Here is a 24,174-nt window from a genome sequence, read left to right on the forward strand (position 1 = left end):
GCCTGCACCAATGGGCACTGATGAGGCGGCACAAATGTGTGCAAATCAACTTGCACTGATGAGCCGACCCTGATTGATGGCACAGTTGTGCACTGATGAGGCAGCACTGATTGATGGCCCAGATGTGTACTGATGGCGGCACAGATGGGCACAGACCCTAATGGGCACTGTGACAGTGATTGGGCACAGGTGTTGGCACTGTATACACTGGTGTATAGTAGAATCACATGATTCACCACAGGTCGCTCTCCCTCCTTGCACACAGTCTCTCTGTGAGGAGGGAGAGCTGTCAATGAGAGGTGATCCTGACCAGGCCTTATTTTGCGATCTGGCACTGCGTTATTTTAACTGACAATTGCGCGATCGTGCGACGCTGTACCCAAATAAAATTGATGTCCTTTTTTTCCCACAAATAGAGCTTTCTTTTGGCGGTATTTGATCACCTCTGTACTGTAGAAGAAAAACAAAAAGTGAATTTAGCCATTAAAGGAGTTGTAAGGGAAAACATTTTTTTGCCTAAAATGAATGTCTGCAAGGTAGACAGACAGAATAGTGTAACGATTCTGTTAAAAAACGAGTAAATACCTATTAAATTCCTTCATCTATATCACCTCCGGCGTTCTAGTTTCTGTTCTCTCATTCACTTCCTGGTTTGCATCGCTCGTTCATGTCAGAACTACATTTCCCAGTATGCATTGCGGCACGCCCAGTAATTCACACCTCCTTGAAGTCTCTAACACATAGAGAGCGTCCTGCTGCACAGATGTAGTTCCCAGGAGGGGGCGAGCACGTCACTGACCACCGCAGTAAAGCCTCCCTTCACGGTGGTGAATAACAATCAGACAAGTGAACAGAACAGAGAAGAAATAGAGCAACTTCTGAGCAAAAACTAACAATGAGGAAGTGAAAAGAGGAATGTCTGCAGGTAAAGGATGCTTATTATGAAAAAAAAAAAATTCCTTTACAACCCCTTTAAGGCCCATAAGAAGCTGGGGCAGACTCAGCTTTTCAAGCTGACAATTTTGAAAAAAATATATATATTTTTTTTACTTTCTCCTATAAAAGTCATCCAATAAAAAAAAACTTAACAAATAAAATGTCTTCATAAATGTAGGCAATATGTATTCTGCTACATATTTTTGGTAAAAAAATCCCAATAAGTGTATATTGATTGGTTTGCGCAAAAGTTATCGCGTCTACAAACTATGGGGGATATATATATATATATATATTATGGGTTTTTTTTCTATTAATGGTGGCCATTGGCATCTTCTAGTGGAACTGCGATATTGCGGCGGACAATCGGACACTAACACTCCTTTTACACTGCAGCGCCCGTCCCTTAGGGATAAAGCGCTGCTCGTTTTTGCTGTGCTTTAGTGGCGCTTTTGTCGCCCGCTAGCAGGGCAGTTTTTACAAGGTAAAAAGACCAGTTTTGCGGCCCTTTCAAAGTGTTTTTAAGGCACTTTGGAAGTGGTGCCCATTCATTGCAATTGGCAGGGCATTTTGGGAGTGCTAATTACAGCACTCCCAACCAGGGGCATAGCTAGAGCATTTGGCACTCGGGGCGGACCCTTTATCGGGCACCCCCCCCCACATTAAAATGTAAAAACACCCCACTGTGCCCTCTGCATCCTTCAATATCTCTTTGTCACTACTGTGTACCCCCTCTCCACAACTGCACTGCTGGACCCCTTTACATTACACAGCACCCTGCATCTCTGGACCCCTTTACATTACACAGCACCCTGCGCCTCTGGACCCCTTTACATTACACAGCACCCTGCACCTCTGGGCCCCTTTACTTACACAGCACCCTGAGCCTATGGACCCCTTTACATTATACAGCCCACTCCTTTACATTATACAGCACCCTGCACCTCTGGGCCCCTTTACATTACACAGCACCCTGCACCTCTGGGCCCCTTTACATTAAACATCACCCTGCATCTCTGGACCCCTTTACATTACACAGCACCCTGCGCCTCTGGACCCCTTTACATTATACATCACCCTGCATCTCTGGACCCTTTTACATTACACAGCACCCTGCACCCCTTTGCATTACACATCACCCTGCACCTCTGGACCACTTTACATTACACATCACCCTGCACCTCTGGACCCCTTGCATGTTACACAGACCTCCTCCGCTATCAGTGTATCCCCCCTTCAATGCAGACCCCCCCGTTCAGTTCAGACCCCATTCAGTGTAGCCCCCTGCTCATTGCAGGCCCCCCATTCAGTGCAGATCCCCCCTTCAGTGTAGCCCCTGTACAGTGCAGACGCCCCCTCTTCAGTGTAGCCCCCGTTCAGTACAGACCCCCCTTCAGTGTAGCCTCCCCATTCAGTGCAGACCCCCCCCCCCTTTCAGTACCTCAGATCAGCGCGGCGGCACATGCACAGCAGGTCCCCTCCCCCTGTTTACACATAAACAGAGAGGAGGCGGCGGCGGCTTCACTCGGCTGTGCCTGTGTGATATCTGGGATCGCACAGACAGCCCACGGCCGCGAGAGGAGGGGATGGTAGGTGCAGCGGTGTCACCCTGCACACCCCCTCCCCCTTACATCGCGATTCGCCACTGTAGCTAGCTTGCCTTGCCTCTTCCTGCCTGTGCCTGTCACTGTGCCGCTGCCTAAACCCGCGGAGCTGCCACCGCAGGTGTAGTACAATCATGGAGGGGGGTGCCGGCCTAACACCCCCCCAGTGTGTGGTACCCGCCCCCCACTTAGTACGCCTCTGCTCCCAACCCACCCCAATGTGAAAAGACACACTACAATGAATGGGAGGTGCTTTTCAGAGGCTATTACAAGCACTAAAGTGCCTGAAAACCGCCTCAGTGTGAAAGGGGTCATTAGTGACACTAATACAGTGATTGCTGACAAGAAGAGGCCAGGAAATGGGGATACACCTAGTTCTGCAGTATCCAGGTTCTCTGGTCGCTGGGTGTTGCTGTGCGAATACACAGAAGTGGCGATGCTACAAAACTAATAATTCTGCAGCACTGACCTCTGGCCGCTGGGTGCCGCTGTGGGGAGAGCATACATCGGGGTAATGATTGTGGTTTTGCAGTACGGTTCTACGGTCAGTGGGTGCCGCTGTTCGCTATGCGCATATACTATACAAAGATGACACATAGACCTGCAGGGAAGTCCTCTGGCCACTAGGTGACGCTTTGAGCGACGTGCTTAGCTGCCTTCCCGTCTCCATGATGCCGCATTGTCAGACCAAACTCTGGGGCTCTATGGTACTGATTCCCGCAGCATCCCGGAGCCGCAGTTGATGTAGGTAAGCCGGGGGCACTGTACATACGTCCCCCCCCCTCCCCCTAATTCCTTTCCAAGGACACCGCTTCTCTCATGACTAGTCCTGCTGAGGCCACACACGGCGACAGTGTGAAGGTTTCTCCCCGGATATCACTATGATAGGAATCATAATTGTCACTCGAAATCCGCTCCAAGGTTTTCATAATAATATTGCCCTTAGTAATGAATGTTAAAGTGTAAACTAAAGCCAGACATTTTTCCTTCAGTGTTGGGTAGTCCGAGGAATGACAACTTACCTGTAAAGTGTGTTTTGTTTTTTTTGCTTTCTGTGTCCCATTTGTCCCCCCCCTCTTCACTTCCTGTCCCAAGAACCCAACAGGAAATGAGAGGAAATCTGCCCTCTTAGCTGTCACTGGAACAGGTGTCCCTGTTGGCAGATTTCCCCTTCATTCCTGTTTTTGTGACAACTTAGAGGGTGAGTCCTCCCAGCAGGGCCTCAGAGAGCAATATACCTGACCCGGGGGGCTCTCAGGAAGTGTAATTAGGAGGGCGTGCAGGGGGAGTCCTCCCAGCAGGACCTCAGTCACCAATAAACCTGACCCGGGGGGCTCTCAGGAAGTGAAGGGGGAGTCCTCCCAGCAGGACCTCAGTCACCAATAAACCTGACCCGGGGGGGGGCTCTCAGGAAGTGTCGCCAGGAGGGCATAAAGGGCGAGTCCTCCCAGCAGGGCCTTGGTCAGCAATAAACCTGACCCGGGGGGCTCTCAGGAAGTGTAATTAGGAGGGCGTGCAGGGGGAGTCCTCCCAGCAGGGCCTTGGTCAGCAATAAACCTGACCCGGGGGGCTCTCAGGAAGTGTCGCCAGGAGGGCATAAAGGGCGAGTCCTCCCAGCAGGGCCTTGGTCAGCAATAAACCTGACCCGGGGGGCTCTCAGGAAGTGTAATTAGGAGGGCGTGCAGGGGGAGTCCTCCCAGCAGGGCCTTGGTCAGCAATAAACCTGACCCGGGGGGCTCTCAGGAAGTGTCGCCAGGAGGGCATAAAGGGCGAGTCCTCCCAGCAGGGCCTTGGTCAGCAATAAACCTGACCTGGGGGGCTCTCGGGAAGTGTCACCAGGAGGGCATAGAGGGGGAGTCCTCCCAGCAGGGCCTCAGTCAGCAATAACAACGTGACCCGGGGGGCTCTCAGGAAGTGTCACCAGGAGGGCGTAGAGGGGGAGTCCTCCCAGCAGGGCCTCAGTCAGCAATAACAACGTGACCCGGAGGGCTCTCAGGAATTTGTGGCCACACATGAGTTACTGCAACATACACTACATGCATTGCTGCACTGCAGGGACATTAATTTAGAATTGCACCAAACTGACTATAAAATGCACAATTTTTATATTTAAAATAAAAGATGCTGTGTGCAGCTGGACTGCCCTAGAGTGGCCTTTAACCCCCACTTCTGAGGTCCCTTGCTGGCGTTGTACTCTCCCCCTTTTTTTTTATATAATATAAGTGCCCAGCAAGCTGTGTGCTGAGGGGGCATCCGTGTGGGCAAGCTGCCAAGTCGGGCTGTGTGTATCCATAGACTTAGATAGCGCAGCTTGCACCCGCTCTCTCTATCCCAACAAAAAATTAAAAGTATTTGTAGCTGCTGACTTTTTTTTTAATATAAGGACACCTGCCCCTGGATCCAGCGATGTCCTCACCCGAGCCGATTCTTCATTTGGCTTTGGGTGCAGGCGCCGACATCTTCACTAAGGGAAATTGGCAGTGAAGCCTTGCAGCTGGCTTCCAACTGTGCATGCGCGGGGGGGCGTTAGGGGTAAAGTGCCGCTAAATTTAGCGCCGCTTTACCGCTGTAATAGTAGCACTTTTTGGCCACTAGCGGGGCACTTTTAACCCCCCACTAGCGGCCGAAAAAAGGGTTTATAGGGCCCGCAGAGCACTGATTGATTCCAATGGTAGGGGCAGTGTATTCACCGCTCCCACACCTCCTGAAAGATGCTGCTTACAGGACTCTTTCTGACATCCTGCAAGTGCACCGCTCCAGTGTGAAAGCACTCAAGCTCTCACACTGGGGCAGCAGGGGAGGCGCTATTTTTTAGCCCTTTAGCGCCTGAAAAATGCCTCAGTATGAAAGAAGCATAAGACTGCTTTCACACTGAGGAGTTTTTCATGCGCGCTGTAAAAAAAAAAAAAACACTCGAAAAGCTCAAGAAAAATGCTTGCCTTAAAAATCAATCCAATGAATGTGTTCACGCTGGGGCGATGCACTTCCGTTGTGGTGTAAAAAATCCAGCTTTCAGCATTTTTCCAATCTGCATGCAATCAGGCAGGCCTTTGCACTTGTTGAAGGTAAAGCTAAAGGAAAATTAATAAGATAATTGTATAATGTATGGCCAGCTTTAGTCACGTTTTGCTTTGGGATCAAATACTTATTTTACTCACTGAACTGCAACTCCATTTATATTGTGTGTTTTTTTTTCTGGATTTTTGGTTGATATTCTGGCTCTATCATTTAATATACACCTTTTTATAAAAATTATAGACCCGTAATTTCTTTGTAAATGGGCAAACTTACAAAATATGCAGGGGATCAAATAATTATTTCCCCCACTGTGTTTAAAATAAGCACTAGATAGTGACAAAATACACTCACTGGCCACTTTATTAGGTACACCTGTTCAATTGCTTGGTAATACAAGTTGCTAATCAGCCAATCGCATCAGTTCATTAAGGCATCTAGACGTGGCCTCCGGCGACTGGGGGGGCGCACAAGCGCCACCGGCATCACTGTGGTGCCGATGCGCGTGCCTGGCGGCCGCAATGTCCGCCAGGTACCCGCGATCGGTCGTTGCACAGACAAGGACGTGGATCTCTGTGTGTAAACGCACAGATCCACGTCCTGTCAGGGAGAGGAGACGATGCTGTGTCTCTTGTACATAGGAACACATGTAACCCCTTCCTCGCCCCCTAGTGGTTAACTCCTTCCCTGCCAGTCACATTTACACAGTTATCTGTTCATATTTATAGCACTGATCGCTGTCCCAAAAATGTGTCAAAAGTGTCCGATGTGTCCGCCATAATGTCGCAGTCCCAATAAAAATTGCAGATTGCTGCCATTACTAGTAAAAAAAAATTCTGTCCCCTATTTTGTAGGCTCTATAACTTTTGCGCAAACCAGTCGCTTATTGCGATTTTTTTTTTTTTTTTTTTTTTTTTACCAATATGTATATATGTAGAAGAATACGTATCGGCCTAAACTGAGATTTTTTTTTTTTTTTTTTTTAAATTGGGATATTTATTATAGCAAAAAGTAAAAAATATTGTGTGTTTTTTTTTTTTTTCAAAATTGTCGCTCTATTTTTGTTTATAGCGCAAAAAATAAAAACCACAGAGGTTATCAAATACCACCAAAAGAAAGTTCTATGTGTGGGGAAAAAAGGACGTCAGTTTTCTTTGGGAGCCACATCGCACGACCGCGCAATTGTCAGTTAAAGCGACGCAGTGCCGTAAGCTGAAATTTCGCCTGGGCAGGAAGGGGGTGTATGTGCCCAGTAAGCAAGTGGTTAAGCTAGTGCATTGTTGGTTCACTTACCTTTTCTTCGATTTCCCTTCTAAATGTTTTTCTTTCTTTGTCTGAATTTCTCACTTCCTGTTTCTCCTCGGTAAGCTTTCCACCATCATCCGAGCAGTGGTTAGTCAGCCAGAACAGCTTACTGAGGAGGAACAGGAAGTGAGAAATTCAGACAAAGGGGGGAAAAAAACATTTAGAAGGGAAAGGTAAGTGAACCAACAATGCACTAGCTTAAAGGAAACTATTTTAGAAAATAAAAAACAAACCTTTACAGCCCCTTTAAGACAGTTCTGAAGACAAATGGGGGTCCAACCTGGTACTAGCAAGGTGTACCTAATAATAAAGTGTCTGGAGAGTGTAAGTTTAGTGAATGGGCTGCATGGTCTCCATGCTCCACTCATGAATAGATCAGACAGTTGGCAAGGTAGGACATTTCTCTAGATTGCCACAGACCAGACACTATTGGAATGGGGGTTGTCACCATGTATTGAAGACGCTACTGTTGGTGACTATTCTGTATATATATACAGTACATGCGATATCTATTAATCATTAAGAGTAATATCAAATCTAGTTTTTGCTCAGAGTTTGTGTCTGCTTGTTTAGATAGTGACAGTCAGGATGACTCTAGGTTGTTTGACAGTGTATGTATCTCTGTTGCCATGCGACACCCTCTATAATTCATGAGAGGAGTAACACAAACTGACACTCGGAGAACAAGCAGGAAGACATTGACATGTGCTGTCCCCAGGATTTCCATCTGATAATCCTATTATTCAGCATTACAGAGCGCCAGGCACACCTCCATCTGTCGGCTACATACTGCCAAGCACAAAGTTTGCAATACACTGTCAAGTAATCCAGAAGAGTTTATTCTGCATGGAAACGGGAATAGTTTTAGAAAAGAAAGTACCATATTTATCGGGGTATTGCGCGCACCCGCGTATAGCGCGCACCCCCAACCTGAAAGGGAAATTAAAAAAATAAAAAATAAATCTTAGTTTGAATGCCCCTCGTCGGTGTCTTGCCCGGCGTCCATCGGCGGCCTTCTCCGGTCCGGCGTCCGTCTGCGGCCTTGTGGTGTCCTCCTGCACTGTCTCTGAGTCGAATCCCCACTTCTCGCGCTGTGTTTGAACTCCCCCGACATATACCAAGCGCAGTACGCTCGGCTTCTAGGAGGCGTCACAGAGCGTGACCGCGAGCGAAGCCAAGCCTGGCCGAATGTACCCGAGTGTACTGCGCTCGGTATATGTCGACGGCGCAGTTCAAACTCAGCGCGGGAAGCGGGTATCGGCGTATATTGCGCGCCCACGATTTTCCCCTTATTGTAAGGGGAAAAAAAGTGCGCGTATACGCCGATAAATACGGTACTTTTTTTTTTTTACACTCACCCTTAAGCTAATACAGGCTAATTTTTCTGATTATTTTTTTATTTTTTTTTATTCCACCAATGGGCTAAAATCTAAACTATTAGATAAAATCAAGCCCCTTCCTATTCTGGTGGGACCTGCTGCTGTCAGAATTGATTGATCAGCGGCTGCAGCTTCTGATTGAAAAATGTTCAACTTGTTTGTTCGACAGACGATCAAATGATCGACTTCTGAGACGACGACACACTGATCAAAATTTGTCCAGTCTGCTGAATCCTTTTACTAGCTCCTGCCAAACTCGGACAACACTATATTTTTTGAAAGAGGTTCCAATGTGATCTGCTAGTTACTGTATATCTATGAATTTAGGCTTTCATGTTGTCCTTTTCTATTGACTTGTGATATTTTTATTCTGTGCTTGGGTTGCAGTGATTCTCAAAGTAAATGTATGTAACCTATGTTTCCAGTAGTGAAGCATGCATAGATTGTTGGTAGACTATTCCTCCCCGGGTCCCTGCTTTAGCAGCAGCTTGTATCTATAGGAACAGGATCCAGAGGTGAAAGTGAGCTAGCAATTAGCACCATCTGAAAACTGAACTAAATAAGAGATCATAATGAATTATTTTCTGATTTACAGTGCTTAACTTTCTCTCCATTTTATCAGATACAGCTGAATGAACTGCTATACTGAGGATGAATCTTACCTTCCAATGTTATGTAGAAGCTCCTTTCTTTTATCCTTAAGAAGATGGGAACCGGAGTAGCCATCTATTGTCCATTTTGACTACTTCAGTGCTCCGTCATCAGCTGCTTTTGTCAGCTTCTGACAATGGTCTGTCATTAGGATTACATGCAAAAACCACCATCATGCCCATGAGGATGGAGGTGCAGAATATTTCTGAGCTTTCCAGTCAGAGGGTGTCCATTTCAGATGACCAGGAAATTGCTGGCAATTCCGACCTAGAGCAGAGCAAATATGAGGAGATCCGAGAGTGGATTGAGAAGCAAGCGCAGAAGGGATCAGGTTCTAACAAGGCATCGGAGGAAGGAAATGGCACTGAAATTACAAATCAGAAAGATTATGTTCTACCAAAGCCACCTGCGAAGCCTAAACTGAGACCTCACAAACTGGAAAGAGCTTTTTCCCTGGATGAGAAAAGCTGGCAAAGGAGATTTAAGACTAGTCAGGGGAGCTTAACAGACCTGCATGAATCTGGGTCATCGTCGGGTTCTCTTCAGGAAGCTGCGGTCACTGGGGATCGGCAAGCCCTCGGATCAGACAGCCTGAATCACGAGCATCCCTCCAGTGGGCAGAATCATTTTGCCCTGGAGTCTTCTCTGCTTACCGCCAGCAGAATCGACATGACATCGGCTTCTAAGAAAGTCAAGCCTTCTTCTAAATCTAAACCTCGCCTTGCACATGTGAAGCCTTCACAGCCTTTGCCTCAGCTAGAGTTTAACGTTGCCTCCAGGGCTCTGAGGACATCTAACAAAATAGATTCCGATTACAAGGATTACAAACAGCGTCAGATTCTCCGGCACAGCAGCAGCCTGAGCGACACGCGGCTTCTCGGTACAGTGTGTGACCACTGCTCCAATGACTCTCTGAGGTCCACCTACAGCCTTCTTACTCCCATACGGTCCAAGGATGTCCGGAACAGGTACAAAATCTCTATGTAATGCCCTATTAAGTTTAGTCAACCAGGTCCAAGGTTCTTCAACACTGTTAACATAACTGAGAGTTAAAGCACGACTCTTTTGGGAGTCCTAGTTTTTTCATATTATAGTTTTGCCTGTAGCATGTGCGGAGGTATTCATGTTTTTAAATGCTGTTGCTTTTACTAATCTCCATTGAGTTAAAAAAAAAAATACAATGACAGGCTTACGTCTCATAAAATGTTTTTACAGAAGTTATCTGGAAGGCAGTCTATTGGCCAGTGGAGCATTGCTAGGAGCAGAGGAACTGGATCGATACTTCCCTGATAGGCAAATGGGAATTTTCATCGCTACCTGGAACATGCAAGGCCGGAAGGTAATAAGCAATGCCCTAGAGGCAGCCATATTGGGCGCCTTACCAGTCTCCAGCCTCTCGGCTCACTAAAAGTCAGTGATGTGATTGTGGTATAGTATGAGGCACAACATGCCTCATGTCGCAGTAATATTATAAGTTGCTAGTGAATTTATAGGTTGTTTAACCTGATGAAATGGCTTTCAACTCCATATATGGGTGACAAGTATTACTTATGGTGTGTAACGCCTCTAAAAACTTAGACAACTGACTGTTTTAAAATGCTTTGATTGATTTCTGTGATCCCAGTCCATTGGCTATGTTTTGAGTGGCAGGCTGGTTTCTTAGTTGTACAGTAAGTCATACAGCATCTGGGTTAAATGCAGCTGCCTTCATGTGATTGGACACTGCCAAAAAGTGGAGGCTGCAGGGACCTCCTCCCTATATAACCTCTCTCACCTCCTGCTTAGTTTGTTGCTAGTGTCCTTAGGTGATGGAGAAGCTTACCTTCTTCCTGTGGAAGTTTTTCTTTATAATAATATCCTACCAAGGTGATTTCTTCTATCAAATTTTCTGCTGCACCCATACTCATCGCAACTCATACTGCTGCTTCCTGATTGGTTGACGGCTCAGCAGAGGGACCAGGCCATGATTTAAAAAGCAGTGCTGCCCTGTAATGTTGCTGGCATGCACTGCTCTCCACCTGGCCCAGGAGTGGGCGGCTGGAGAGTCCTTAACGGATGACTTATCAGCTGTCAAGGATTCACCGTGACAGCCGAATGTAAAGAAAAGAATGCTGGCATAAAAAAAAAAATTGTGCAGGAAACCCCAACTACTTTGATGTTGCAGCAAATTGTCATGTGACTTTGTCCAAAGTCGCACAAGTGTGAATGAAGTCTAAGGACTGGTAAGCTGCACTGTACTTTTTATTTTGGGGGGCATTTAGCTTGGCCTTAAACATACCTAATGGGTAAATCCTGTTTGTTTTACCCAAACTCCACCCCACCTGTTTGTGTGTCGGTGAGAGAGCTTTGTGTCCACATCTATCACTTTAAAGTGTTCCTGGCTTTGGGAGCTGAGAGGAAGATGTGCGATCGTTCCAGGGCCAGTTCCCACTGGTGTGATGTCTGACATTGGATGTGATTTGCACTGCAGTGCAAATCGCATGCAATCTCTGTGCGATGCAATTTCAGCCATATCAATTGTATGGCTGAATTTGCATCGCATTCGGACCAAACTCGCACAGGACCCTTTTTATGATCTGCAGCAGAATTGGATCGCATGGGTGTCCAAATTTTCAGTTTGCACTTCGATATGTGAACTGATTTGGGGGTGCCATTAACTTTCAATTGACACTTCCAGCAGTTTGCATAGGGCAGTGTAAACTGCCGCTGGGGGACATGCAGTGCGCAGTGGATTCGCAGGGTTCCCGCATCACTGCAGTGTGAACCGAGCCTATAGTCCATTGACCAAGTTGGGCTACGCAGTGTGGCAGTGTGAATTAGACCACTTTCACACTAGAGCGTTGCGCTAGCAGGACGGTAAAAAAAAGTCCTGCTAGCCGCATCTTTGGAGCGGTGTGTTTACCGTTCCTCCACTGCTGCTGCCCATTGAAATCAATGGGACAGCGTAGCTATACCACCCGCAATGCGCTGCTTCAGGTGGTTGTAACCCTTTCTCGCCCGCTACCGCCCACGCTATGGGTGGCTCAGTGTGAAAGGGGTCTTGAAAAGGCTGGCTGAACAAAATTACAAACCGTTCAAATTGTTACATTTCGCCCGTGTATTTACAGTGAGGGGGAAAAAAAAGTATTTTGATTGCCTGCTGATTTTGTACATTTGCCCACTGACAAAGAAATGATCAGTCTATAATTTTAATGGTAGGTTTATTTTAACAGTGGAAGACAGAATAACCGCAAAAAAATCCAGAAAATTGCTTTTCAAAAAGTTAAATTGATTTGCATTTTAATTAATGAAATAAGTATTTGATCCCCTATCGGCAAGATTTCTGGCTCCCAGGTGTCTTCTACACAGGTCACGAGCTGAGATTAGGAGCACTTTTTTTGAAGGGAGTGCTCCTAATTTCAGCTTCTATCCACAGATGCAATCAGTCAGTCAGTCAGATTCCAATCTCTCCACCATGGCCAAGACCAAAGAGCTGTCCAAAGATGTCAGGGACAAGATTGTAGACCTACACAAGGCTGGAATGGGCTACAAGACTATCGCCAAGCAGCTTATTGAGAGGGTGAGAGCAGTGGAGGCGGTTATTTTCAAATGGAAGAAACACAAAATAACTGTCAATCTCCCTTGGTCTGGGGTGCCATGCAAGATCTCACCTTGAGAACGGTGAGGAATCGGCCCAGAACAGGAGAATCTTGTCAATGATCTCAACTCAAGGCAGCTGGGACCATAGTCGCCAAGAAAACAATTGGTAACACACTACGCCGTGAAGGAATGAAATCTTCACAGCAACGAAGGGATGATGAACTGTCAAACTGGATTGTTTTGTTCTGTTTCTCACTATTAAAATAAACCTACCATTACATTGATAGACTGATTATTTCTTTGTCAGAAGGCATCAAATACTTGTTTCCCTCACTAGGTGTTTGCCTGGAGTGCATCCTCTGATCTTATGGTGTAGCAATCCTCCTAGACATCAAAGCTTCTTTTCCATTCATTACCTGGCAGAACTAAAATTACCTGCACATTATTCTCTGGGGGAAGTAAAAATACTTTCTTTTCCGGCTTGGAGAGTTGTTCAGTCCCTGAAGGCACTGCAGATCCCAGACCTGGCACTGCTTGTGGCAACTGTCTCTGCTTCAGCTCCCTATGCTAATCTTCTGCCTGCATACATAAGTTACAGGTTCTCACAAAAGTGAGTACACCCCTCACATTTTTGTAAATATTTCATTATATCTTGACACTTTGCTTCAATGTAAAGTAGTGAGTGTATAGCTTGTATAACAGTGTAAATTTGCTGTCCCCTCAAATAACTCAACACACAGCCATTAACCACTTAAGGACCCGCTCGCGTATATATACGTTGGCATTTTAAAGATGGATATCTCGGTAACGGCAGCAGCCGCTGCCACAACCGAGATATCCATCTTTCCTGTGAGCGGTCCTGTTAACGATAACGGTGGTCTCCGCGGCGGATTCGCCACAAGATCACCGCTAGCCGCGGGAGAGGGGGCCCCCCACCGCCGTTTACCGGAGCAGTGGCGGAGGCGATCGCGTCCTGTGTCCTGCTCAGCTGGGATACGAGTGAGGGCAAGATGGCCCCCACCCACTTCTGCCCATGCTTCTTAAAGGCATATTTTCTTGTCATTATTTCAAATGCATTTTAGTCTAAATATGAGATCTGAGGTCTTTTTGACCCGTCATGCTTTTTTCTATTACAAGGGATGTTTACATTCCTTGTAATAGGAATAAAAGTGACCCATTTTTTTTGTGTGTAAAAATTAATAAAATAAAAATAAGAAAACAACATTTTTTTTTTTATTTTAAAGCGCCCCGTCCCGACGAGCTCACGCACAGAAGCGAACGCATGCGTGAGTAGCGCCCGCATATGAAAACGGTGTTCAAACCACACATGTGAGGTATCGCCGCGATCGTTACAGCGAGAGCAATAATTCTAGCCCTAGACCTCCTCTGTAACTCAAAAGATGCCACCCTTTAGAATTTTTTTTTTAAACGTTGCCTATGGAGATTTTTAAGGGTAAAAGTTTGACGCCATTCCACGAGCGGGCGGCACATTTTGAAGCGTGACATGTTGGGTATCATTTTACTCTGCGTAACATTATCTTTCACAATATAAAAAATTGGGCTAACTTTACTGTTGTCTTATTTTTTTATTAAAAAAAGTGCACTTGTAAGACCGCTGCGCAAATACGGTGTGACAAAAGGTATTGTAATGACCGCCATTTTATTCTCTATGGTGTTAGAAAAAAATATATATATGTTAATGTCTAAACCGCTGGCAACAAATGTGAGTACACCCCTAAGTGAAAATTGGGCATGGAGTTCTCCAGAGCTTCACAGGTTGCCACTGAAATCTTTTTCCACTCCTTCATGACGACATCATGGAGGGTTTAGGTCTGGAGAGATAATTGGCCAGTCCATCACTTTTACCCTCAGCTTCTATAGCAAGGCAGTGGACGTCTTGGAGGTGTGTTTGGAGTCATTAACATGTTGGAATACTGCCCTGCGGCCCAGACTCCAAAGGGAGGGGACCATGCTCTGCTTCAGCATGTCACAGTACATGTTGCCATTCATGGTTCCCTCAATGAGCTGTAGCTCCCCAGTGTCGGCAGCACTCATGCAGCCCCAGACCATGACATTCCCACCACCATGCTTGACTGTAGGCAAGACACGCTTGTGTTTGTACTCCTCACCTGGTTGTTACCACACACTATTGACACCATATTTGGTCGACCATGGCGAGGCTTGTTCTGAGCGGAACCTGTCCTGTCAAACCGCTATATGGTCTTGCCCACTGTGCTGCAGCTCAGTTTCAGAGCAATCTTTATGTAGAGCAACAGTTATTTTTTTTTCCAGATCCTCAGAGTCCTTTTTTCATGAGGTGCCATGTTGAACTTCCAGTGACCAGTAGGAGAGAGCGATAACACAAGTTTTAACACACCTGCTCCCCATTCACACCTGGGACCTTGTAACACTGAGTCACATGACACCAGGGAGGGTAAATGGCTAATTCGGCCCAATTTGGGCATTTTCACGTAGGGGTGTACTCACTTTTGTTGCCAGTGGTTCAGATATTAATGGCTGTTTGTTGAGTTATTTTGAGGGGACAGTAAACTTACATGGTTATACAAGCTGTACATTGAAGCAAAGTGTCATTTCTTCAGTGTTGTCACATGAAAATATATCATAAAATATTTTCAAAAATGTGAGGGGTGTACTCACTTTTGTGAGATTCTGTGTCAGGTCCCAGATGGGCAGATGCCAATATTCCAGCCTTATTCTGCTGTAACAATGGAATGAATATAAAAGGAAATGTTTGCATAGTTTCATCTGTACTACTGCACTGTGAATAATCGAGCCTGGTTTATAGTCAGGTCCCGGAGAGTCATTATTTATGGGGCACAAGGGATCAGGCATATTGTGTGGGACTGTGTCCTGTAAATGGGCATATACATTGAGACTGTTGGACAAGTTATAGTCATTTTAATTGTTTCGCTTTATTTTTTTTGGCTCGCGCAGGAGCTCCCGGAGAGCCTGGACGATTTCTTGCTGCCACCAGATGATGATTTTGCTCAAGATATTTACATTATTGGGATTCAGGAAGGAAGCCCAGACAGGTGGGTGAACTTGAAAACTGTCATCTGATGTGTGAACCTTGCTCCATATTTAGTTTTGTCTTTTGATAACACATTGTTCCCCAGCTCCTGAGTACACACAGCAATATCAAATTACAAAACTGCTTACATTTAAACTGTGAGGCTCTACTATTGTACAATTTTCGAAACATTTTGGACACTGTTTAACTGCTTGCCGACCAGCCGCCGGCGGCAGGTCGGCTCTGCTGGGCGAGATCACGTAGCTATACGTCATCTCGCCGAGCAGCCAATAGGGGCGTGCACGCGCTCGCCCGGCGGTTGCGATCACCGCCGGGCACCCGCGATCGCTCGTTGCAGAGCGAGAACAGGGAGCTGTGTGTGTAAACACACAGCTCCCGGTCCTGTCAGGGGGAGAAATGACCTATCGTCTGTTCATACAATGTATGAACAGCGATCAGTCATTTCCCCCAGTCAGTCCACCCCCCCCCCTTCAGTTAGAACACACCCAGGGAACATGATTAACCCCTTCCTCGCCCCCTAGTGTTAACTCCTTCACTGCCAGTGACATTTTTATAGTAATCAATGCATTTTTATAGCACTGATCGCTATAAAAATGCCAATGGTCTCAAAAATGTGTCAAAAGTGTCCGCCATAATGTCACCGTACCGATAAAAATCGCTGATCACCGCCATTACTAGTAAATAAAAATATTAAGAAAAATGCCATAAAACTATCCCCTATTTTGTAAACGCTATAACTTTTGCGCAAACCAATCAATAAACGCTTATTGTGATTTTTTTTTTTCTCGAAAAATATGTAGAAGAATACGTATCGGCCTAAACTGAGGAAAAATATAGTTTTTTATATATATATATTTTTTTTCTTTCTTCCCCTATTTATCTCTGTCCCTCCCCCTTTTCCACTTCCTTGCACCTCCCCTACCTCTACCTGCCCTATCAGTACCTGTATCAGGGACCTAGTCGGACCGAATAGTATATATCCCAGAGAGGTCGCCCTCCTGTCTCTAAGTGAAGTGGGGAGAGGGAGATAAAGAGGGGTATATTTTTCTCCTCTTTTCTTTTCTAAAAAAAAAAAAAAAAAGGGGCCACCATATGTTAACCAAAATAAGGGGTTCTAAGGAGACGTGTTGTTATATGTATGTTAGTATATAAATGTAAGAATGTCATGTTGATGTTAAGTTTTTGTTAAAAAAATATTTAATAAAAAGTTTAATGATAAAAATATATATTTTTGGGGGATATTTATTACAGCAAAAAGTAAAAAAATATTATTATTATTTTTTTCAAAATTGTCGCTATATTTTTGTTTGTAGCGCAAAAAATAAAAACCCAGAGGTGATCAAATACCACCAAAAGAAAGCTCTATTTGTGGGGAAAAAAAGGACGCCAATTTTGTTTGGGAGCCAAGTCGCACGACCGCGCAATTGTCAGTTAAAGCGACGTAGTGCCGAATCGCAAAAAGTGGCCTGATCTTTGACCAGCAATATGGTCCGGGGGTTAAGTGGTTAAAATCTACATAAAAACACAATATATTGATTTCCAAATCTCATAAACCCATATTTCATTTACAATAGGAAACCTGTCAAATGTTTTAAAAAAAAATAAGATAATTTTGAAATTTGATGGCGGCAACACCTCTCCAAAAAGTTGGGGCAGGGCCATGTTTAGCATGGTGTAGAATTTCCTCTTCTTTTACCAATACTCTGTAAAAGTCTGAGAACTGAGGAGACCCGTTGCTGGAGTTTTTGGAGAGGAATGCTATCCCATTCTTTCCTGATATAGGATTCTAACTGCTCAACAGCCCTGGGTCGTCTTCTGTCATATTTTTTGTTTTGAAGATGCACCAAATATTTACAGTTGTTGAAAGGCCTGGACTGCAGGCAGGCCAGTTAAGTACCTGGACTCTTCTACTACAAATCCATGCTGTTGTCATAGATGCAGTATGCGGTTTAGCATTGCCCTGCTGAAATATGCAAGGACTTCCCTGAAAAAGACAATGTCTATTTCAGGGATCACATATTGATCACAGAGCACGTTGCACAGGCAGCTCATGCACAGGAGGATGTCTATAGATGCCCTCCCAGCAATTAAGGCCTGCTCTGTAGCCGTCTTTCGACTATAGCGCAGGGGGCAAGTAGTTAACACACTTGCTCCCCATTCACACCTGAGACCTTATGATACTGGGGAGGGAAAATGGCTAATTGGGCCCAATTTGGGCATTTTCACTTAGGGATGTACTCACTTTTGTTGACAGTGGTTTAGACATTAATGGCTGTGTGTTGAGTTATTTTGAGGGGACAGCAAATTTACACTGTTATACAAGCTGTACACTCACTACTTTACATTGTAGAAAAGTGTAATTTCTTCAGTGTTGTCACATGAAAAGATATAATAAAATATTTACAAAAATTTGAGGGATGTCCTCTCCATTGTGAGATAGAGAGTGTGTGTGCGATATATAATTTTTTTCTACAGTTATCATATTTTAGGAGTGTTTAAATTCAAGCCGTGTGCAGCAGAAACTGGAATTAATTTTAGCTGCATCCTTCATTTTTAAAGGAGTAGGAAAACCTTATTTTCTCTGTTTGCAGGAGAGAGTGGGAAGTCCGGCTCCAGGAAACTCTGGGACCCCATTACGTTTTATTGCACTCATCTGCCCATGGTGTCCTTTATCTCTCCATCTTTATTCGTAGGGACCTCATCTGGTTTTGTTCAGGTATGATGCATTTTATTTTTCACAGCAAACAAGTTTATAGGGCATTATTGCATGTACCACCCTTCTCCACTGATTTGGTTCCTCTGCATCATTGTTTCCTTAGATGTGGAGTCCTCCACGGTGACCACACGCATCGTATCCCAGATCAAGACGAAAGGCGCTTTGGCTGTGTCCTTAACTTTCTTTGGAACCTCCTTCCTTTTCATCACGTCCCACTTTACATGTAAGACTGATAAATGGGCAGTAAAGTATTGTAATCGGCATCAATCACTCATTCCTGTTTCCCGGTTGGGTTACAGCAAATCGCACATCTTGAATGAGCCAAAATTTGACCCATAACTTACATCCTTTTACTTTTTCTTTCTCGCATTATTTAAAATTTCTAAGGTAAAAGGTACAAAGTATTTTTAAACATGGTACACATATAACCTAAAGCAAGTAATATCTAATTAGTAAAATATAATTTGCATGCTGTGCACATATATATATTTCCAAGTCCAAAGTTGAGGTTCAGGAGAACCCCTGGCCTCAGAATTCCTATGTGCCTCTTTTAACAATATAGAAGTATGGATAACTGCGCATACTCTTCTGACTCTGGAGCTCGAAGTCAGTATTTGTTAAAATTTTGCGTAGGATCGCACTTGATGCAAAAAGTTTTAATTCGTCCTTTTGGTGGTGAGCAAGATTAGGGTCTGAGGTCATTTTCTGCACAGACCTCTTGAACCCCATAGTTTACTCTCTCCATTTATGGCGATTTCTGGATACACACACGCACACCACCCTTGGTTTTTGGAAATAGTGATCTATTGTCATCTATGAGCTAGATCTGCCTTATTTATAAAACTGTTGTTGTTCTGTTATTGTTCAATAATTTAACTATTGAATCTCTCTCACACTGATTTGCAGCTGGAGATGGAAAAGTGAATGAGAGGATTCAGGATTACAAGAAGATTGTTGAGGGTCTTGCACTACCTCGCAGTGTCCCTGACACAAACCCATTCCGCTCTGATCCCTGTGAGTATCAAGCTGGACGTAGGAGGGCTAATATCAGAGGCAGAGGTGGGGGGGGAAACATTGTCAGTGTCTCCTATAGCAACCAGATTTTTTACATGCTTTTAACTGCGGCAAAACTGCCGTCCATATGAAAAGGGCCTGATGGAGCACCTTGCCATAAGGCAAAAGTGATTACTAACTGGCTTGGGGAACAAAACGTCAAAACTTGTAGTCAATGGCCAGGAAACTCCCCAGACCTCAATCCCATTGAGAACTTGTGGTCTATCCTCAAGAGATGGGAGAACAAAAGACACCCCAAAAATTCTGACAAACTCCAAGCGTTGATTATGCAAGAATTGGCTGCCATCAGTCAGGATGTGGCCTAGAAGTTGATTGACGGCTCTGGATCAGTGAGAGGAGTCAGGTAAGTGTTTAGGAATGTGGATGGGTAGGATTAGGTAGTGGGGTGGTTTTTACCTTAATGCAGAGAGCCCACTAAGGTAAAAAAAAAGCCATTTAGACTTATAATGGCTTTAAGCTGTGTGTATTTTGATACTAGACCTCTTACATCTCCCACCACCATCCCTCCGTAGCAGACATTCTAAAGAGTTTTTATGCCACCAATTGTACCCCATGGCAGGGGTGGACCCAGGGTAGTTTTTTGTTTTTTCTGATTGCTAAGTAGATATCGGGATAATAGAAGCATGCATTTACTGTCCTCCTTTTTGCTTGACCCACAAGTGGATGTCACTACACGATTCGACGAAGTCTTCTGGTTTGGTGACTTCAACTTTCGATTGAACAAGGATCGGAACGGTGTGAACTCCATTCTACAACACAAACTGGTGAAGGACATGTCCCAACTGCTGCAGTATGACCAGCTCATCAAGGTCATGAACGGTGGTAAGATATGGGGACAGAGCATGTGTACAAACCCTGAGCCTTCTCATACATCACCTCGCTCTGGGGCACCTAAAGAAGCATTTGCCTCACTTTCTGATGCCTGTGTTCCGTCAGAATAGGTGACCTGTCAAGACTTGTAACGGATGTGACGTTTCCGTCACGGCCATCTTGGTACACCCCACACTCGGCTGCAGTCTGAAGGTAGCAAGCAAATTTTTTTTTTACACCCAGCGAAGTATTGCATTTCACACTTATGTTTCTTGTACAAAGGGTTTTATTAAAGCGGTTGTATACCCTCTGAATTGTATTTATTTATTTTAACCCTGTAAGGCAAAAGGCATAATAAGCTAGTATGCACCGCATACTAGCTCATTATGAAATACCTTGGAACGAGGCGTCGGCAACTCACCCGGTCCACGCCGAGGTAGCTGACATGTTGCCTTGGCGTGTCTTCCGGGTATCGCGGCTCCAGCCCTCTGAGTGGCTGTAGCCGCGATGTCATCACTCCCGTGAATGCGTGCAGGAGACTTCTTTTTGGCAAGGTCCGGCATCTGCCAGGCTTTCGGCCGAGAATTCCCTGTGCGCATGCGCCGCTGCAGTCAGTGGCTTATTGCGAGGGGAATATCTCCTAAAGTTTGGTTATAGGCTTACCTGTAGGTAAAAGTATAAAAAAACTGACTATACAACCACTTTAATAATCAATCCAACATGACAGATTGATGGTCACCTCGCAAGTAAACATAAAATACTATAAACAAAAAGAAAACAAAATGGAGTAAATAGATGTGTTGGGTCCAAACGGTTTTTAGAATGATTACACAGAACAATTGGGAGATGAATATTGCTGTCCGGAACTTCGGTATTCTGGAACACGTTGCACAAAATGTAGGTAAAATGTTCTTGTGGAGTATTGAAAGCAGCGTAGTGTCAAACCATGTGTTCAAAAATTATATTATCAAGGGTATACCATATAACCGTACTAAAAATTAACCATGTAACAACCCACCCAGGCATAAGCCTGGTGGCCTAATGAGTTTAAAGGAAATATAGAAAAGTAGAGGGGGGGGGGGGGGGGAGGAAAAGAAAGGGGGAGATTGATAGTAGACCAGGAAAATGAAAGAGGATAGCAGCAAGAAGGAAAGGGAGTGTCCATGGAGTGGGGGGCAAAAAGATATTAAATGGCGAGAAGCGTAGAATCAAATCTAGAAGGTTGGGTGTAGGTGACCCATGGCTAACAAATCCTAAGGAATTTCTCATGAGTGTCTAAAAGTATGGCTGTCAGCTTTTCGTTTTACCATATTTATCATTTTTAAGTGCCTCAAAGCTACAGGTGTTTTCCATGCTCTTTCTATAGTTGGTTTAGTTGCAGTAAATAGATGCAACGCCAGCTGGCGTTCCGGACGAAGCAGCTCTGCGATTTGGTTTACACAGAAGAGCCTCATAAGGGTCCCTCTTCAAATTGGTATGGAATAAGTTGCGAAGAAGGGCATAGACTCTGACCCATAATCTGCATACCCTTGGACATGTCCACCAGATGTGCACCATAGTGCCCTCTTCATCCATGAAAACAAAGAGGGGAATATGTTGGGAAAAAACAAGCCAACCTAGCCGGGGTATAATACCACCTATATACTATTTTGTACGCATTTTCTAAAGCAAGAACTTTTGTAGAGCATTTGGACAGCTATAATTGTGACCTGCCAGTTCTCAGGATCCAGCTGCCTCCCCAGTTCAGCCTCCCACTGGAGGTGATGAGGTCTGAGTGGTGCTTTTTTTGGGGGAGATCATTGCTGTGTAAATTTAAAGAGATTAAGCCAGAAGATTGAGGCCGTGATCTACAAAAACGTTCAAAAGGAATCAAGGTGTATGGAGTAGGTCGGGACTTGATAAGCTATTATTACAACATATCCGATAGCTTCCTAAACAAAGGGGGAAAATTGGCCTGGTAGAGTCCTGCGTACGTCGAAGTAAGCCTAATCCCCAGATACGGCAAAGAAGACAACCATTGAAATGAAAATTTCGTTTTTTAGGGTTGCCAGCTCCAAGGGTGGAATGTTAAGCCACGTTGCTTTCGATTTGGCAGGATTGACCGATCGTCCCGGAAAAAACGAAATGTATCCAAGAGGGACAACAGATTAGGCAAAGCCATCCTGGGATTAGTTAGTGACATCAAGATGTCGTCCGCAAACAATGATATCTTATGAGAAGTACCAGCTACGTCTACCCCTGTTTGTTCGTATCCAGAATCGCCTCTGCTAAGGGTTCCAATGCCAAGATAAATAAAAATGGGGAAAGTGGGCAACCTTGCCTGGTTTCCCTCCCAATGGGGAAGAAAGACGATTCAAAGCCATAATACTTAACTTGGCTTAGGGAGAGTTGTATAATGCCAAGACCCAGCTTAAGAATGAGGTGCCAATGCCGTAGTGGTGGAGTATATTATAAAATGGGGCCAGGACAAAGTGTCAAAGGCTTTATTGACATCGAGGAACAAGAACGTTGTACAACTATGTACTATATGTTGGATTTGAAGCAGTCGTCTAATAGCCTCTCCTGCCTGTCTCCTCGGAACAAACCCCCACCTAGTGTTGTTTTTTTTGTTTTTTTTAATGAGACGTGCTAAAAAGGAGTTTAAGTAATTGGCCAAAATTTTAGGCAGAAGTTTCATGTCTATAGTAGTAAGTGAAATCGGCCTAAAATTGGTCCAAGGCGAATGGTTGATTGGGTTTAGGAATCGTCACTATGTTGGCAGTCAAGAGGTTGGAGGTAAAGGTTTGACCTCCTTTTACCCAATTAAACATGGCCATTAAATGGGGAGCTAAAACATCTTCCATTTTCCTATAGTAAAGTGCCGTAAAGCCATCCGGGCCCGGTCTCTTGCCCACCTTAACCACTTAAGCCCCGGACCTTTAGGCAAGTAAATGCCCAGGCCAGGTTTTGCGATTGGGCACTGCGTCGCTTTAACAGACAATTGCGCTGTCGTGCGACGTGGCTCCCAAACAAAATTGGCGTCCTTTTTTCCCCACAAATAGAGCTTTCTTTTGGTGGTATTTGATCACCTCTGCGCTTTTTATTTTTTGCGCTATAAACAAAAATAGAGCGACAATTTTGAAAAAAATGCAATATTTTTTACTTTTTGTTATAATAAATATCGCCCAAAAACATATATAACATATTTTTTTCCTCAGTTTAGGCCGATACGTATTCTTCGACCTATTTTTAGTAAAAAAAATCGCAATAAGCGTTTATCGATTGGTTTGTGCAAAATTTATAGCGTTTACAAAATAGGGGATAGTTTTATTGCATTTTTATTAATTATTTTTTTTTTACTACTAATGGCGGCGATCAGCGATTTTTTTTTTTTTTTTTTTTTTTTTTTTTTTTTTTTTTTTTTTTTCGTGACTGCGACATTATGACGGACACTTCGGACAAATTTGACACATTTTTGGGACCATTGTCATTTTCACAGCAAAAAATGCATTTAAATTGCATTGTTTATTGTGAAAATGACAGTTGCAGTTTGGGAGTTAACCACAGGGGGCGCTGTAGGAGTTGGGGTTCACCTAATGTGTGTTTACAACTGTAGGGGGGGTGTGGCTGTAGGACTGACGTCATCGATCGAGTCTCCCTTTATATAAGGGATCACTCGATCGATACGCCGCCACAGTGAAGCACGGGGAAGCCGTGTTTACATACGGCTCTCCCCGTTCTTTAGCTCCGGGGAGCGATCGCGACGGAGCGGCTATAAACACCCCCACCCGCTAGAAGGCAAGGACGTACATGTACGCCCATTTGCCTGTACATATACATGCGGCGGTCGGGAAGTGGTTAAACTCCCTGAAATATTGTAAGACTTTAGATAACTGTATGTCTCGATCCATTAATGACATGTGGGTTTCAGATAAGGAAGGTAGTGTCAAGCCTTTCATAAAGGTGTGGGGGACTGGGTAGCGGTAGAGTAAAGAGTGGTGAGGCAATGCTGAAATTTGTCTAAGAACCGCAGGGGGTTGCCTGTAAGGATATTATGGCGAGTGCGTAAAGTAA

At 44.7% G+C, this 24,174-nt stretch overlaps 1 protein-coding gene across 3 annotated transcripts in view; it reads left to right on the top strand.

Annotated features, from left to right (window-relative positions):
* The first annotated feature begins 3,137 nt into the window (after window positions 1-3,137).
* INPP5E (inositol polyphosphate-5-phosphatase E) overlaps window positions 3,138-24,174 on the top strand; it is a 28,525-nt gene continuing 7,488 nt past the window's right edge. Inside the window, exons 1-8 of one of the 3 annotated variants that reach the window (XM_040324115.1) lie at window positions 3,138-3,288; window positions 8,862-9,858; window positions 10,106-10,229; window positions 15,425-15,522; window positions 18,113-18,237; window positions 18,341-18,460; window positions 19,144-19,251; window positions 19,972-20,133. In XM_040324115.1, coding sequence (XP_040180049.1) covers window positions 9,065-9,858; window positions 10,106-10,229; window positions 15,425-15,522; window positions 18,113-18,237; window positions 18,341-18,460; window positions 19,144-19,251; window positions 19,972-20,133 — 1,531 coding nt within the window. In that variant the 5' untranslated portion in view covers window positions 3,138-3,288; window positions 8,862-9,064. Of the gene's footprint in view, window positions 3,289-3,442; window positions 3,462-8,861; window positions 9,859-10,105; window positions 10,230-15,424; window positions 15,523-18,112; window positions 18,238-18,340; window positions 18,461-19,143; window positions 19,252-19,971; window positions 20,134-24,174 lie in introns of those variants that run through there. The other 2 variants (XM_040324114.1, XM_040324116.1) reach the window with 2 other exon arrangements.

Source organism: Rana temporaria, chromosome 9, assembly GCF_905171775.1.
Source record: "Rana temporaria chromosome 9, aRanTem1.1, whole genome shotgun sequence".
In the NCBI taxonomy this organism is placed as follows: domain Eukaryota; kingdom Metazoa; phylum Chordata; class Amphibia; order Anura; family Ranidae; genus Rana; species Rana temporaria.